Consider the following 18,971-nt stretch of genomic DNA (forward strand, 5'->3'; position numbering starts at 1 on the left):
AGGGAGCGTTTGTTCTCTGGTCATAGTACTCGCTGGATTCAACATTTTAAGTGGTGATCTTCACTACTTTACCTGTCGTGCAGGTTTTCGTTTTGTTTTCGTTTTTTTTTTACAGAACAGAAAAGATCATGTGCTATCTCTCTGTCAACATGATGACGATGGAGGATGTTTAGAGTAGATTTACCAGGTAACGGGCCATAATCCACTGGTGGTGACGGGGCAGTGAACATGCCACTGGCTGTTTGTACTTTTCCTCTGTATTGAGTCGGACAGCCGTAAAAGAGGACTCTAGAAGGCTCTAGCAGAGGATTCAGTGTGAAGCCAGTGGGGGTACATGTGGTTCCACACGTGTCTGAACCACTACAACAACCCCACGATGGCTATCTCAATTTCTCATCCAGACAATGTGTTGATGCTCTGTACATTTTGGCTTTTCTTTTTGCATTTGTCAAGTGGAAACTTGGCGAGCGAGGATTGGGATTGGTGGGGAAAACGGATCAAGTAGTTGTCGTCTAATAAGGCCCGTCAACAGTGCTGCTTGCTGTAAACAAATAGGGCTGACAGGCGACACTGTGGCAGCTCTACCCTCTCTCTCTCTCTCTCTCTCTCTCTCTCTCTCTCTCTCTCTCTCTCTCTCTCTCTCTCTCTGGGGCGTTGCCACCTGTCAAGGATGGTTTGGACTTGAGGAGATGTGTACGCTATGTGTGCGCTGCTCTGTCGGCAGATATCACCGCCACTTTTCTCCTCTCTCATTAGCATATTACTCTCTCTCGCTGTCTCTCTCTCTCTTTTTTCAATCTCTCAATCTGACTGTCGTCTCTGTCTTCTCTCTCTCCCTCCCTCGCTCTCTGGTTTTCTTTACCTCTCTTTAACTTACATTCTCCCTCTCTCGTCTCCATTTTTGTCTCTCGACGGCTTGGCTTTTCTAAATTTTCTCTCTCGCACCGTGCCTCTCTCTCTCTCTCTCTCTCTTCTCTCTCTCATAGTTATTGTCTCTAGTTCGCTCTATCACTCATACAGTGCACCAATCTCTTCCTATTGTTCTCTCTTTCTTTCTCTCTCCCTCTCCCTCTCTCTCTCTCCCCCTCCCTCTCTCTCTCTCTCTCTTTCTCATACACAAACAGCAGCCCACAATCATAAAGCGTCATTAGTCATTATTTTCTCTGCTGTCTCTCCCCAACACAGACGCACAAACACACACACACACACGCACACGCACACACGCACATGCACACGCACACGCACACACACACACACACACACACACAGACGTCTCCTCACCACCTCTGCTCTTATGGATGTATGTATTTTAAATGATTCTTGCATCTCTCTCTCAGCCTCTGTCTCTCTCTCTCTGTTGCAGGGATGCACCGACCACTTGTTTTATCCGTCCTCTACTAACTGTAGCCATTTTCTTCTCTAGCCTAGGCCTTGTCAGCCGTGATTAAAAGTTACTTGTAGCGCCCCTGGACCAGACGCACGCCGCACACAGAACTGTGCACCCCATGTGGACATGAGGCTGCCTCATTTACACCATCCATCCATCCCACAACATGCACACTGTGAGAGAAGACAAAAGAGCAGTAGTGGAGAGTAAAAAGTACATTTACTTGAGTACTGTACTCAGGGTTGCCAGATCGGCTTATAAAAATTTCCCCGCAAGATTTTATTTGAAAATAGCCGATCTACAAGCTCACAACGCGTCGCATCGCGACGCGTTGTGAGCTTGTAGATCTGCTATTTTCAAATAGCTGATGTATATGTTAAAGTGCACGTGTGGCCCATAGTCGCTTCTTATGGGCTGGTTTTCCTAGACCTGGTTGCTTGTTTCTCTCACAGAATCTGGCAACACCGACTGTACTGTCATTTATTTCTGTACTTACTTGAGTATCTGTGCTTTTGATTCAACTACATGTCTAGGACTGCATCGCTATAGATTGTGAGCTTTTAGATCTGGTTATTGAACATCTTTAAAAAAAAAAAATGTTGAAAACATTTTATTCAGCAATGCATTGATATTAAAAAGATATATTTGACCAGGAGTATTTATACTCTGACTCAAGTGCGGTGGTTGAGTACTTTGTCCACTACCGCAAAAGAGACTCCATTGTCATTTATGCCCAGCACGATGCTTAACCCCTTAAACCCCATACGTTGTTGAGCGATCCCTCAGGGCTCTATACTAGTGACTTTTCTGTTTTTCGCTGTATACGTAAAATATTTTTCGCTGCAAATAGCCGATCGACTGTGAACTTGTTGTCGCTCTGCTATTTTCAGCGAGAATTTCCCCCATAATTCAGATATTCTGGGGTTTAAGTGGTTAATTAATGCTTTGCCGTACAATGATGTTGCACGCCAAAAACGTTCACATCCACAAGCTCACAAAACGTCGTGAGTTTGTAGATCGGTTATTTCCGCTGTGCGGCACGCCATAGATCGGGCATTAGACACAGAGACCTGTGGGGGGGGGGGGGGGGGGGGCGTCCACCAGCCCGTCCACACGGCGCTCTCACATTTCCATCGTCGCGTCGCGACGGCGGTGATGTTGACGGCCACGCCCCCTGCTGCTGCTTCTCAGTCAGGTTTAATTAGCATTGGCTCAGATGTCGTCGGCTCCTGACGCTTCACAAGCTGTGCACTCGCCACGTGTGGCTGTTTGACTTATTAACCCATTAAGACCGGGAACGCATCTGTGTCACTTTTTGATTCGGGCTAAAAAAAAGCATTATTTTACACTAAGGCTATTCAAAAATAGCAGATCTACAAGCTTGTAGATCTGTTATTTTTGAAAAATCGAGAAAATTTGTGCATTAATATATTTATATTCTTTTAAAGCGAACATTTTTAACTCAGATATTTGCTTCTGGGGGTCCCTGGAACAACATATTTTGAGATGGGGGGTCCGCGGCCAAATACATATACATTTTGGGGGTCCTTGCCATGAAAAAGTTTGAGAACCACTGATATAGAAACATATGTTTTTTTTCAGAAAACTGTTGGGATTTAAAAGACATTTGTAGAATTGGAACCTCAGGCCTTAATGGGTTAAGAGCATGTCAGAACACAGTGTCATCCATCGAGAATATGGTGGCACAAGAACCGTGTTTGTGTGTGATACAGTGTGTGTGTGTGTGTGTGTGTGTGTGTGTGTGTGTGTGTGTGTCTGCATGAGCACAGCCCTATGTGAACGCGTGTGCACATGCGTGTGTGTGTGTGCCTGCGTTTGTGTGCGTGTCGGGCATCTGCACATCTCTGTGCACGCCTGTGTGTATTTGTGTGTGTGTGTGTCTGCCTTGTTGTGTACAACAGGGAGTTAGGGGGGGGGGGGGGGGGGCTGTTTTTTATTTATTTCTGTTTTTTTTCTTTTATTTCTCCTTAAATTGGTCTCTTTCTGTCTGCAGCACGCTGCACATCCCTCTGCCTTTAATCCCAACCATTGCTATAGGACCCTGAGGGCTACAGAGAGCTCCTCTGCTGAGAACACATGCCAGAGACCATAAGCCCATGACTCACATTTTATAAAAAAATGGGAGCTGTATTATAGCGATCTAAAGGCGGTGCGCGACGACAGGGTTGCAAAGATTTCTCAGCCCATGGACTTGCAGCATGTTGCCTAAGAGGATTTTCAAACAGGGACTGAGAGAAGAGAGGCCATTTTTTTTTCTCTCTCAACAGATCCCTGGAATGTGCTGTGTGTGTGCTCGGCTCGCACGCCTTCTGTGTGGTTACGTTACGCAACGCGGCGTGTTGTCTCCATGTCTCTCTCTCGTCCCAGGCACACACACACAGTACATACAGTATGCTGTTTGATGCCTTTAAGTCCAGGCCAAATTATTAACCCATTAAAGCCGGGAAACGCATCTGTGTGTATCATTTAACCATTATTTCATACTTTGGGCTTTTCAAAAAAAATAGCAGATCTCCAAGCTCATAGCGCGGCACCGAGTGCCCTTCTGTGTGGGGTCTCTGGAACAACATTCTGGGTGGTCCTTGACATGAAAAAAAGTTTGAGAACCAACTGATATTATAGCAACATAATAAAAATACAAATAAACAGTTAGGATTTAGAAGACATTTGTAGAATCCCCCAGAAGCAAAGATTTGAGTAAAAAAAAATCACTTTAAAATATATATATATATATTCAAAGATTTGCAAAAAAAAACTAGCAAAAAAACAAAAATAGCAGATCTACAAGCTTGTAGCGCGGCACTCGGTGCCGCGCTACAAGCTTGTATATCTGCTATTTTTTAATAGCCCAAAGAAATATTAAATTGACACGGATGCGTCCCCGGTCTTAAAGGGTTAATGAGAGTGTGTCTATGGATGATTCCGCTTTCCCACTTGTTAGCGGTATCGAGCATTCGAGACATCGTGCCATCAAGGCCCCCTCGAGAGCCGCCGGCTCCACTGTCGCGGATTTTCATCAGCAATGCTCTCTCTCTCTCTCTCTTTCTCTGGCAAAGCAGAGCAGAGGGAGAGGTGGAGGAAAAAACCCACCGATTTGAGAAGTGTGTCAAGCCCCCGAAGAACTCACAGAGCTAATCCCAGTTAAACCCCATTGATCACTGATGCAAGCTCCGTAGAGATATCGAGATATCGATTGAGGGGATCCTTTAAAGGTCCCGTACTTAACCCTGTAAGACCTGGAACGCATCTGTGTCATTTTTTTATTTGAGCTAAAAAAAAAGCATTATTTTACACTTTGGCTATTCAAAAATAGCAGATATACAAGCTTGTAGCGCGGCACCGAGTGCCGCGCTACGAGCTTGTAGATCTGCTATTTTTGAAAAATCGTGAAAATGTGTGCAAATCTTTGAATATATATTGTTTTAAAGTGAACATTTGTAACTCAAATCGTTGCTTCTGCGGGTCCCTGGAACAAAATATTTTGAGATGGGGGTCCGCGGCCAAATATATGTCATTTTGGGAGTCCTTGACATGAGAAAGTTTGAGAACCTCTGACATAGCAACATAGGTTTTGTAGAATCGGAACCTCAGGCCATTATGGGTTAACCGATGCGGCACTTTCCAGTTAAAGCTTACACACTGCTTTTTTTTTTTTACCGTAAGGCATGTGATACTTGATGGTATATACCCTCTAGTCCACTGACTGTCACACTCCTCTTGTCTGTGCCTGCAGGCCTGAAGGTGCGCGAGGTGATGATCAACGTCTCAAGGCAGCAGGTGGAGGACTTCCACGGGCCAGAGGACTACTGGTGCCTGTGTGTCGCCTGGAGTCACCTGGGCACGTCCAAGAGCCGGAAGGCCACCGTCCGTATTGCCTGTGAGTATATGGGCAGCACACTATATCATTATTTTAGATTTAATACAGTTTATTACATAATACATGCGAACAACATATACAAAGAAAAGCATTCTTTTAATATTGTATTGTACGCAGTGGTGGAAAGTAACCAAGTCCATTTACTTAAAGGTAGGGTAAGTGATTTGCTTTGGTTAAAATAAGTGTTAAATAGCTCTATATTCTGATAGTACTCATTGCTATAGAGTGTTTGTTCAGTATTAGGAGTCTCCTTGTCTCTCCACCTCTTTATTAAAGGTATCATGACATTCATTTTCACTTTTTTTATTTTCAATGTTTTATTTGGGGTTTTATGACCTCAATTACACCCAAAAAACCTGAACTTAGAACATTCAGTGGATTTTCTGTGGTCTGGGGTTTTCTGAATAATTAGGCTGAAAAGTAATCTGAGCTTGGCCCTTCGACAGTGAGGTCACAGTCGATTAATCCCGCCCACTCTCCTCCTCGCCCCTCCCCTCCCCTATCCTTTCCTTTGGGGGGGCGGAGCAGAGGCGATGATTGACAGGCAAAATCCCTCACCAGCGACACCCGCAGGCAAAGATTTCTTTTTTCATTGCAGTTGAAAAGGCTTTAGAAATGTGAGAGAAAAACACCATTGATCACTGGAATGGAATTTTCACTTAAAACTTTTTGTACACTTTTGAAGGACCAGGACAAAGACTTTGAATGTGGTGTAAAAGTGAGTCATTAAACCTTTAAACAGAAAATGCATTTTCGTTTCAGTTTCAGTTTCATTTCCAATTTTATCCAACCAGGACAGAGAACTCAATCAGGATACAGATTAAACAAGTGAAATTGGAAGTGATGACACTAAGAAATGAGCAGACAAAATTGGAACTGGAACACTATACAAATTAAGCTTAAATGGGTACTTTCTCCTGATTGGCTGAGATTTTGACACCTACCGAAAAATGTATTTTCTGTTTAATAAAGAGCTGGAGAGACAGGGAGACATCTGTTACTGAAAAAACAGTCTATAGCAATGATTACTATCAGAATATAGTATTTTAACCTTTTAACAAAATACTTTTTGTTTTAACCAAAAAATATCACTTACCCAACCTTTAAGTACTGTACTTAAGTAAAATATTGAGGTATTTGTACTTTACTTGAGTATTTCCAATTTCCAATACTTTTACTTCTACTCCACTACGTCTCAGAGGCAAATATTGTACTTTTACTCCACTACAATTATTTGAAAACTTTAGTTGCTAGTTACTTTTCAGATACAAATTATGATATCATGAAACATACATTAACCACTTTAACCCTATTTTATACATAGGCTATTTGAAAATAGACGATCTACAAGCTCACAACGCGTCGCATCGCGACGCGTTGTGAGCGTGTAGATCTGCTATTTTCAAACATTTTTGTACTTTTACTTTTGGTACTTTAAATACATTTTGATGCCAATACTTTTGTACTTTTACTCAAGTAAATTTTGAATTCTGGACTTGTACTTGTAACGGAGTATTTCTATATTGCAGTATTGGTACTTTTACTAGTACTAGTAAAGAATTTGAGTACTTTTTCCACCACTGATTGTACGTAATGGTGTCGTAGGCTATAAGCGCTAGAGTCCATAAATGTACAGCTGACAATTGTGTGCATAGATAGATGGATATGGCCTGGATTATGGTATTATTGTGTCATTGTCGCCACAGCCACCTGGTGACAATCTGGTGACAGACGTGGAGGGCTGTGTTGATTTTGTCGACTAAAACTATGACGAAAAATGTTCGTCAACTACCTTTTTTCACTGGCGAAAACTAAATAAAAACGAAATAAATAGGCTGTATGATGATTAAAACTATGAGTAAATATATTGCCAATTTCTTCAACAAATTAAAAACTAGATTAAAATGTTAGGGAGGGACTAGTGGAGAAGAGATCCAGTAGAACTAGGGTGTTGTTCTCTGAAAATAGCCGATCTACAAGCTCACAACGCGTCGCGCTGCAACGCGTTGTGAGCTTGTAGATCGTCTATTTTCAGCATGCAACAAGTGTAAAATCAACCATTATGACGCCATCAAGGCACCACCAAATACATTTTAGTCGACTAAATCAACTGTAGATTTAGTCGACTAAAACTAGACAAAAACTGAAACATTTCAGATGACTAAAATATGACTAAAACTAAATTAGCTGTCAAAACCAACACTAGTGGAGTGTATGGAATTCAGCACCATGGACAGCGGTGCCTGTTTGCGTGTAGAGAGGGTGCATGATGCGCCACAATCACATGAGAGAAAAGAGTAGGTTACTGAAATGGAGATCAGAGGTCGACAGAACCAAACCACTTTGGTTGGTAAGATAGATACGTGACAGATAATCAATCGTTCAGGAATTGTACTACTATTGTGCAAAAGTGCTACGATTAATTAATCTATTATTTGATTTTGAAATAGTAGAATCGGTATCAGTTTTATTTGTCACATCACAGGTTTACAGGGGTCATTCAGTGGGTGAAATTAGTTTTCGTGTAAGGTCCATCATTTTGCTTTTTTCCAGGAAAGAAATAAAAGAGGATGGGGGGGGGGGCAGAGAGAGTGAGAGCAAGGAGAAAAATGTAAAAATCTAAGAAATCTACATAGACATACGTAGCATAAGAAACAGCAGATACTGTACATAAGAAGGAAGCGGCAAAAGCTCTCTCTGACAATTCACAAGGTAGATCTCATAGGGGAACAATCCACATGAACGAGATAATACAACATAGGAAAAGCAGTCCATCAAAGGAAAGTGTTCCACTGTGGCAGCAGGCCCAGGCGGCAAGGGAGAGCTCTTGAAATTGAAACTCACACGGAACAACGACATTTCCGAAGTTTCTTTTCGGGACTGGAAGTTCCAAGATGGCAGATTTGAATTTGCCGAAAAAGTGTCTTAACCCAATTAGACCTGGAACGCATCGGTGTCACTTTAGATTTCTTTGGCTATTTTTGAAAAATCTTGAAAAAAAAATGTTTTGATTTTAGAACAGAAAAAACTGTTAGGATTTAGAAAACGTTTTTAAGAATCGCCTCAGGTATTAATAGGTAAAAAAACGGGTCTGTAGATACTAATGGGTCACGTGGCGGTTCCCTTCGTCCATATTTTTTACAGTCTATGGGCAGGCCAGCCTGGTGACAGGCGGTGTTAAGGCCTTGTTCAGCAGTCTGATGGTAGCCGGGTGGAAGCTGTTCAGTAGCTTTATGTTGTTGTTATTTAGCCTTTCCTTTTTCTGAAATCAAATCCATACATTTTATTTCAAGAAGGTCAGTCACATATGCCTACACATGTTACTTTAGTAGTCAGCCTTATTACGTTGCATTATTATTCCAAACATTACAAGAAAGGGCAAAAATTACTCGTACAGACACACACACACACACACACACACACACACACACACACACACACACACACACACACACACACACACACGCACACGCACGCACGCGCGCGCGCGCGCACACACACACACACAATATTGTGAAGAATGTAGCTGTGAGTACCAACTCACATCCAGTGCAAAAGCGACACCTTTTTGACCTGTGATAAACGTGTGCGATACATATTAGTGCATACAAGCAAACAGTTATATACTATGAGTCACTGAGAAATAAGATGAATTCATATTGGGTGATTCACTGTTGCTCAGGAATGTCAGTGCAATTCACAGAGACTTCCTGACCGGCTGTTACGCACTGATACATGTGTATGTACAGTATGTACAGTGTAGGGCTGGTAAATTAATATTCGAATTTAGAATATTCCTCGAATATTGGGAAAATATGTATATTCAAATATGAAAATTAATATTCGTGATGGGAATTTTTTAATTCATTTTTTTAATGATACAAAAAACAATGTATCAAGTTATAAAGCAAATAAAATATATGTTCTTTATTGGATCCGACCACTTGATACATTGTTTTTTGTATTGTCCCTGTCAAATAAACATAAAATAAATAAATTAAAAAATAAAAATAAAAATGTACCGGTAATCTTTTTTTTTTTATTATAATAATATTCGAATATATTCGAATATCTGCCAATTTTTAAGACCAATATTCAAGTATCATTTCTGAGGAAGGTTACCAGCCCTAGTACAGTATGGGCAAATGTCAAAAGACTGCAAAATAAAAAAGTGCAAGAGCTGTCATATACCACACACACAGTATCACTCCAAGTACCAGCTACCAATTTTTTTTACAATAAACCACAGGAGAACATGATCTCTTAGAGGGGGCAAAAATAGATTGATTCACTGTGTTGGACGCGACCCAACTATCCAGGAAGATCAGTACAATCCTGGCAGACACCACATCCTACCAGTCTACCCCGTCAACAGATCAGTGAGCACAGGGGTTCCTGGGTGCCTCTCGCTTTCATATCCGACATGGTTATGGAGGCTTTTCAAGGTTGTTCAGTTCAAACCCAGGGGCAGGCAGAACAAGTTTTAGCACAAACGTACACAGTAAAAAATAAGCAGTTTTAATTCCATCCACTTGAAACTTGAGAGTGTGGAAATATATGGACCCTTAACCCATTAAGACCGATTTCATAGGCTATTCAAAAATAGCAGATCTACAAGCTCGTAGTGCGGCACCGAGTGCCGCGCTACGAGCTTGTAGATCTGCTATTTTTGAAAAATCGTGATCATTTTGTGCAAATCTCTGAATATATATATATTTAAAGCCAACATTTGTAATTCAAATCTTTACTTCTGGGGGTCCCTGGAACAAAATATTTTGAGACGGGGGCCCCGCGGCCAAATATACATCATTTTGGGGGTCCTTGACATGAACAAGTTTAAGAAAAAAAAACTGTTAGCATTTAGAAGACATTTTGAGGAATCAGCCTCAGGTCTTAATGGGTTACAGGTCCATTTGGTTATAATAATATTTGTAAACTCCCAGACATTTGACAGCTTCTCCTCCTTATCACCTCTCCCCACGCAGACCTGAGGAAAAACTTTGAGCAGGACCCTCAGGGTAAGGAGGTGCCCATCATGGGGATGATCGTCCTGCACTGCCGTCCCCCAGAGGGAATACCTGCTGCAGAGGTAAGACCAGAGCTCTCTCTCCATCTGAAACTCTCTGCACAAAAAGAATAGCACGCACGCATGCACACAGCCCCAGATTATACTTGATGCTGACAGCATCGAGCCTTCACTCCACACCCTTAATGACACACACACACACACACACACACACACACACACACACACGCACACGCACACGCACACACACGATCACGCTGAGGGGGGGCTTTCACTCCTACAGAGTGTGAGAGATCTTGATCAGAGGGAGTGCACATAGAGATAATAGCATACCAGGTTGGCACCTTTTTCTCTCTCTTTGTCTCTCCCCTTCTCTCTCTCTCTCTCACTTACTCACACACACACGCATGCATTCGCTCTCGCGCGCACACACACACACACATTCACAGAGAGAGAGAGGAGCTCATACTCCCACTGAGGGAAATGCCCGTGGCGAGGGTAAGATCACATCAGGACGCCCCCCCCCCCCCTCCTTGTTCAGTCATCCACCAGAACTCACCTCCACCCCCTGAACACGCAGTGAGAGAGAGAGAGTGAGAGCTTATACTCCCACAGAGTTGACAATCTCTGGATCAGAGTAGCTGTCTGTTATTTCTGAGAGTCAGAGTACAGCTCTCTCTCCCTCCCTCCCTCCCCCTCTCCCTCTCTCCCTCTCCCTCCCTCTCTATCTCTCTCTCTCTCTCTCTCTCTCTCTCTCTCTCACTCGCTCTTGCTCTCTTTCTGTCTCTCTGTGTCCCTTTCTGTCTCCGTTTCACTTTTTGTTCTATATACGGTATCTTTTGGACAGATTTGGAGATTGGTGTCACTGGGTCAGAGAACGCAAATAAATAAGCATAAAGATGTACAGATATTAAGTAGGCCTATTGGAAGGAGTTCCACAATGTTTACAAACTGAGATTGGCCACAGTTGTGGCATGTGCCATCTTTGATTGGACATAATATTTCATTACAATTTGATTCAGTTCTCTATTGTCCAGTAAGTGGAACCATTGTCTGCAGACTGGACCTACTGTACAGCAAAGCACAACACATACATACAAAATAATGTATGCCATATTTAGCACTTATGTTTTTTGAAAAGGATGGCAGATAACACTCACATCACGCTCTGACGCCTTAACAGAACGAATCGGCTATAAATAAGAAATGTTGAATTATCTATTAATGTCAAGGTTCTCCGGATAATATAATAATATACAGTATTGTTTTCCGGTTTTAAATCCATAACAGTTCTGTATCATTATATAAAATGAACTCCCTAAATGCACACATGCTCTGGCCATTGCATTCCGTGGAAATCAGCGTGAACTACGTACACCTGTGTAATTTATGCACGTCGCCCATGGGAGCGAATCGGGGGCCGAGGTCAGCCCCCGTATCGGTGGACTGTATAACCCATTAAGACCTCAGGCCGATTCTTACTAATGTCTTCTAAATCCTAACAGTTTTCTGAAAAAAATTACGTTTCTATATCAGTGGTTCTCAAACTTTTTCATGTCAAGGACCCCCAAAATGACATGTATTTGTCCGCCGACCCCCATCTCAAAATATTTTGTTCCAGGGACCCCCAGAAGCAAAGATTTGAAAAAAAAAATCGCTTTAAAATAATATATATATTCAAAGATTTGCACACATTTTCACGATTTTTCGAAAAATAGCAGATCTACAAGCTCATAGCGCCGCGCTACGAGCTTGTAGATCTGCTATTTTTGAATAGCCAAAGTGTAAAATAATGCTTTTTTAGCTCAAATCAAAAAATTACACGGATGCGTTCCAGGTCTTAATGGGATAAATGATTCACTGTGGAAATGGAGGAATGATGTCACTCAGGCGCTCTCCGGCGGATCTGCAGCGGTAGGGGGGTATAAAAATAGTGGAATTGGAGTGGCCCTGCAGATGGAATCACAATCTCTCCCGTCTAGTCCTTTGTCAACACAAATGAGCCCAGTCGTGGAGGAGGGATGGGAGTGAATAATGTAGAGTGAGCACGAAAAGCCAGGCAATCCCACCACCACCTCCTCAGTCCGGTTGGTTCCAGAGCACCTCCCCGGATGGATGAAATATTGAGATTGTGAACATGAGTGCCGACGCTGTGAGCTTCCAGAGAGAGTGGGGTTTGCAGGATGCAGATGCTGGCAGATAACACCTCCTGGGGGTCTTAATGGGATGTGAGTCTGTAGGTTTTTTTTATTTATTTATTTGTGTTTGTTTTGTTTGTCTTGTTTTGGATGGCTCCATAAACACATCCACAGCTCTTTGTGAAGAGGAGGGGAGTGAGTGTGGAAGAAAATTCCCCCTCGGTCAGCAGCACGGAAGTCAGGGCAAGCTAATGAGACTCGAGTCACAGTAGTATTGGATCAATTTCGTATACCGTTGTGGCTAAAGCGGTTTCTATAAGCGTGTGAGTCTGACATTCTGCTATAAAGCATCTTCCCATGACTCTGGTGGTGAGGCTCATTTGCATGAAGAGAGAGGTGTCACACTGAAGACATTGCTGAATGTAGTTTGTCGCCCATTCTCTTCCCATCCAATTATTTTTTTCCAGTTATAAGTTTCCGAGCTGTATTTTGAGTTGTTTTTTAACTCAAACATTTCTGAGGTTTTTATTATTTCACTTTCAACAGAATTGGAGTGGAGTCAGTATACGCATTACCATTGGTCCTAGCTAGAGATTATTTCACTCTTGGGTGGAGAATTACCAGCAATGTATTTGTCCCCCGTTTCATTTCATGATAGATGAAGTCCTAAAGGTCACATTTTCTAATATAGATATAGAATATAATTTCCACCATCTACAACATTGAAGAAAAATAAAGAACTCCTTAGTCTTCATAGGGCTCACTTTCAGTTTGTTTTTGTGAATGCCAACATATGCACATATTTTAACCAAGGAGCAGAGATTGCAATTTTTCCATACTTAATAGAATGTAAGAAGAGGGTGGTTTTAAATTTCCATTCTGGTGCGCTCAGTTCAAAGCCGATGCACTTTCTTAACTTCTCAGATATCAGAGAGCGTGTGCTCTGAAGTGATGATCTCTTTTTTTTATTTGGCCAGAAGAGAGAACTCGACAGCAACGCCACGTAATGAGTTTTTCTTTGACTGGGTTACTCTGAAAGAAAGTGTGAAATGATCAGCCAATTTCACCTTCTTTGAATGAAAGCTCTTTAACCCATTAAGACCGGGAACGCATCTGTGTCATTTTTTAGATTTGAGCAAAATAAAAGCATTCTTTTACACTTTGGGCTATTCAAAAATAGCAGATATACAAGCTCATAGCGCGGCACCGAGTGCCGCGCTATGAGCTTGTAGATCTGCTATTTTTGAAAAATCATGAAAATGTGCAAATCTTTGAATATATATTATTTTAAAGCGAACATTTTGAACTCAAATCTTTGCTTCTGGGGGTCCCTGGAACAACATATTTTGAGGTGGGGGGTCCGCGGCCAAATACATATAATTTTGGGGGTCCTTGACAATTATGAAAAAGTTTGAGAACCACTGATATAGATAGAAACATACGCTTTTTAGAAAACTGTTGTGATTTAGAAGACATTTTGTAGAATCGGAACCTCTGGCCTTAATGGGTTAATGTGAACCCCCCCCCCCCCCTCCCTATCATCCGCAGTCATTTCGGTTGGCCAGACTAGGTGCATATCACAAAGAGAGAGAGGGGGGGGGTGGGGGGGTTGAATCTGCTAAACACGACTGTAATACAAGCTGCTTTCTCTGTCGACCACCCCATAAGAGACTATACTCAACATAACCCCCCACCCCACACACACGCACACACACACACACACACACACAAACACACACGTACACACACACACACACACACACATTCACACTTATTTTCCTCGTTCGTTCCCCCTGCCGGTGTGTGCCGCTGTTATTTCCTCATAGGTCAGAGCAAAAGCCTCCAAGAGCGTAGATGATGAGCCTCATTACTAAGCCAAGCAATTACCCCTCCACACCCCCATGCCAGGAGCCTCCCTCTATTTATTTCCTTCCTAACATCGGGTTGGAATGAATAGTAATGCAGCCTCTCTCTCTGCATAACTCCAGGGAGGAGCGGTAGCATTTGGGGGGAAGCAGCTGGTCACCGTGGGCACACTTAGTGGTTCTCCATCACCTATCATTTCAACACTGTCATTTTTTGATTTGAGCTAAAAAAGCATTATTTTACACTTTGGCTATTCAAAAATAGCAGATTTACAAGCTCATAGCGCGGCACCGAGTGCCGCGCTATGAACTTGTAGATCTGCTATTTTTTTTTAATCGTGAAAACTTGTGCAAACCTTTGAATATATATTATGTTTTAAAGCGAACATTTGTAACTCAAATCTTTGCTTCAGGGGGTCCCGTGCCTTCCAACATGACCCAGACACTGTGGAGATACCAGCCCTCCAACATGACCCAGACACTGTAGAGGTACCAGCCCTCCAACATGACCCAGACACTGTAGAGATACCAGCCCTCCAACATGACCCAGACACTGTAGAGATACAAGCCCTCCAACATGACCCAGACACTGTGGAGATACAAGCCCTCCAACATGACCCAGACACTAGTAGAGATACCAGCCCTCCAACATGACCCAGACACTGTGGAGATACCAGCCCTCCAACATGACCCAGACACTGTGGAGATACAAGCCCTCCAACATGACCCAGACACTAGTAGAGATACCAGCCCTCCAACATGACCCAGACACTAGTAGAGATACCAGCCCTCCAACATGACCCAGACACTAGTAGAGATACCAGCCCTCCAACATGACCCAGACACTAGTAGAGATACCAGCCCTCCAACATGACCCAGACACTAGTAGAGATACCAGCCCTCCAACATGACCCAGACACTGTAGAGATACCAGCCCTCCAACATGACCCAGACACTAGTAGAGATACCAGCCCTCCAACATGACCCAGACACTGTAGAGATACCAGCCCTCCAACATGACCCAGACACTGTAGAGATACAAGCCCTCCAACATGACCCAGACACTGTAGAGATACCAGCCCTCCAACATGACCCAGACACTGTAGAGATACCAGCCCTCCAACATGACCCAGACACTAGTAGAGATACCAGCCCTCCAACATGACCCAGACACTGTAGAGATACAAGCCCTCCAACATGACCCAGACACTAGTAGAGATACAAGCCCTCCAACATGACCCAGACACTGTAGATAGGGATGTTCGATATTGACTTTTTTACCGATTACCGATATGCTGATATTGTCCAATATATTCCGATACCGATATCAGCCGATATATATGCAGGCTTTTCCACCAAAAGTAAACTAATTGTCAGTTAACAACATCACATATCTAATCAAATAAAATAGCTATACTATCAATATAATATCTAATAAATCTAATATAATAGAGTGATGTTGTACAATAAAGTGAGTCGCAGGACTCACTGGTGATCATTTGAATGAGTCCCACTATTCTTAGATTTCAGGGGTCTTCAACCTTTTCAGGCCAGGGACCCCCAAACTGATGTGGAGATGGAGCAGGGACCCCCTACCTCGTAGGGTAGGGGGGGCTACCACATATATTGTATATTTATGTATACAATTGTGTTTTATATTGCCTGCTCCTATACGCACCTGCCCCAGTAGGTGTGCAAAATGAAAAAATCTCTACAAAATATGTATAAACATACCATGTTATTGTGCATTGTGCCTCCATGTATCTGTTTGCTATGGATTCATGTTATGTTTAAAGACAATTTGACATTTTGGGGAAAAAAAGAAGAAAAAAAAGTTTAATTTTTTTTCAAACAAAAATATTGTTTAATCAAACAACAATTTCGCGGACCCCCTGAAGTACCTCCGCGGACCCCCTAGGCGTCGCGGACCCCCTGTTGAAGACCTCTGGATTAGATGTTTTGGCCTATTTGACAGTGCGGAAGCATAATTGCTTTGATGCCTATACCATTAACGAGCGTCAACGAGCGTCAGCTGGACCCAGACACACACACACCTGCCCTCTGCAGTGCTCTAATTTGAAAGTGTCTCATTTCTCTACAAAAGCCCTTGAATATGATTAAGGATTACTGTGATTATGGTAAGCTCACATTTCATATCACACACACCATACATTAAGAACTCCTGTAACTTATTTAAAAATATATATATGTAAAAAAAAAAAAATCTAAAAACGATACCGATATTTTCCGATATTGATTTTTATGCTAATATCGGCCCGATAATATCGGGAGGCCGATAATATCGGACATCCCCTCCAACACGACCCAGACACTGTCAAGCCCCACACTTATCCCAGTACACCAATGTGTGTCAAATTCAAACTGCGTCTTTGTGTGTGCGTGCGTGTGTGTGTTACATCGGTGTGAAATTACAGGTGCACGAGCTTGCGTGCGTCTGAGCGCGTGCATATCTTTCAGAAAGTGTACAGTAGCCTATGTGTGCAACACTTTGTGCAGTAGTCATCCTCGTGTGTTTCGCCCGCATAATGTACTGCACCCATGCATCCTTATCTCTCTCTCTGTGTGCGCGCCGTGCGCTGTCTTCATAACGTGTGCGTGTTGTTGATAAACTGTGCTGAGAATCCGTCTGCCGGATTAGCTGCGCGCTCGCTCGTTGGCGTGGCTCCTGATACGGCGGTTTCCCGGGGGGGACTGGTTCAGTCTGTCTGCTGTCTGTCAGCACTGCTTAATCCGTGTAATTGTGTTGATGAGATATTCAGCAATTTAAAAAAAAAAAAGTTCTGCAACCCACATGGCGCCTACACCTCCATGGGGAGCTGAGAGGGTTGTTTTTGTAAATCATAATTTACATTTTGTACACGGGCAATGTCGACTGAGCGTTGGAGACGCTTTGTACAGCAACACCCTGCTTTACACTGACGCAGATTCACACATGCAGTATTAACAGACACCTTGGCGACAGTGTGGCTCTGCGGAGAACATGCAGGGGTGTTAAGTGCTTTACTCAAGGGCAACAGTAGTTAATGAGGTGGGGGGGGGGTGGACTGTACTGTATGTGCAACTGTCCCCATTCAGCTTGCTTGACGGAAGCGGATTGTGACCCTTGTCGTGTTTTTTGCGGGGCCAAGTATGACTCAGCAGTAAATAATAATTCCCCTTTATAGAACTTATACTAAAGTATGCGCCGGCAAAATCCTCAGTGTTAATGTATCCCTTTGTAAAGCGTGTACAAAGGTTACCTTTTTATTTATATTTTTTTTTATGTCAACTTATTTATTAGGAAGAAAACTGGATCTGCATCTACAAAATAGTCAAATCAACATTTTTATGTAAAACAAAATGCAGAAACCTTGTTTTGTGACGTTTTAGAATCAGCGTTGTTTGCATTCATTTGTCCTAAAAGAGTGACTTTGAGAGCTGTTTCACCGTCCAATGGAAGTCAATCAGGAGACTGTTTTTGGATGATCAATTTCTAATCAAGGGATTTCCAATCAGCGATATCTCGCCGATTGGACTAAAGTTACATCATGACAAGGCAACTACAAAACCCAAAGTGTCCTTGTGCTTTAACCCATTAAGACCTGGAACGCATCTGTGTCATTTTTTGCTTTGAGCTAAAAAGCATTATTTTACACTTTTGGCTATTCAAAAATATCAGATCTACAAGCTCATAGCGCGGCACCGAGTGCCGCGCTATGAGCTTGTAGATCTGCTATTTTTGAAAAATCGAGACAATTTGTGCAAATCTTTGAATATATATATATTTTTTTAAGCGAACATTTTTAACTCAAATCTTTGCTTCTGGGGGGTCCCGGAACAAAATATTTTGAGATGGGGGGTCCGCGGCCCAAATACATATACATTTTGGGGTCGTTGACATTAAAAAAGTTTGAAAACCACTGACATAGCAACATGGTTACAAAGTGGTTACTACATGCTGCAGCAGTGCAGTGTTGTCTCTGGGTCACCTTCAAAGCCAGGTGCCAGGTCAGGGGGGGGGGAGGTGGTGCGAAGGGAGGCAGGCAGAGGTAGAGGAGGAGCAGGGATGAGGTCAGCACGAGCTCGGCGGCGAGGGCTACGGTCTTTGATCTTCATCTGCTCTCTCCTCATAAGTCTTTATGACGGCTGCACTGTCACACGTTACAGCGCTCTCTCCCCTCTGTCCTCTAATTGCCCCTCCAGCCAGAACATTTCTCAGCATCTAATCAGCGACCTAAGTGTCATCTGAATGAGATGATGTGCGGGGCAGTGTGTGTGTGTGTGTGTGTGTGCACATGCACTGTCACTCTTAACCCTTTAAGACCGGGAACGCATCTGTGTCATTGTAAGATGTCTTTGGGCTATTCAAAAATAGCAGATCTACAAGCTCATAGCGCGGCACCGAGTGCCGCGCTATGAGCTTGTAGATCTGCTATTTATTTATTTTTTATCGTGAAAATATGTGCAAATCTTTGAATATATATATATTTTTAAAGCAAACATTTGTAACTCAAATCTTTGCTTCTGGGCATTCTACAAATGTCTTCTAAATCCTAACAGTTTTTTTGATCAAACTTATGTCGCTATAATCAGTGGTTCTCAAACTTTTGGACCCCCACAATTATATGTATTTGGTCGCGGACCCCCCATCTCAAAA

The 18,971-nt window shown here is 42.7% G+C and overlaps 1 protein-coding gene across 2 annotated transcripts in view; it reads left to right on the forward strand.

The window, feature by feature from the left end:
- The window catches only part of unc5db (unc-5 netrin receptor Db), a 288,363-nt gene that overhangs the window by 172,292 nt on the left and 97,100 nt on the right, over nucleotides 1-18,971 (forward strand). For both annotated transcript variants that reach the window (XM_080434213.1, XM_080434214.1), the window contains exons 3-4: nucleotides 5,142-5,285; nucleotides 10,271-10,374. In XM_080434213.1, coding sequence (XP_080290339.1) covers nucleotides 5,142-5,285; nucleotides 10,271-10,374 — 248 coding nt within the window. The remainder of the gene's footprint in view (nucleotides 1-5,141; nucleotides 5,286-10,270; nucleotides 10,375-18,971) is intronic.

Source organism: Gymnoscopelus braueri (assembly GCF_963280865.1).
Source record: "Gymnoscopelus braueri genome assembly, chromosome: 7".
Classification (NCBI taxonomy): domain Eukaryota; kingdom Metazoa; phylum Chordata; class Actinopteri; order Myctophiformes; family Myctophidae; genus Gymnoscopelus; species Gymnoscopelus braueri.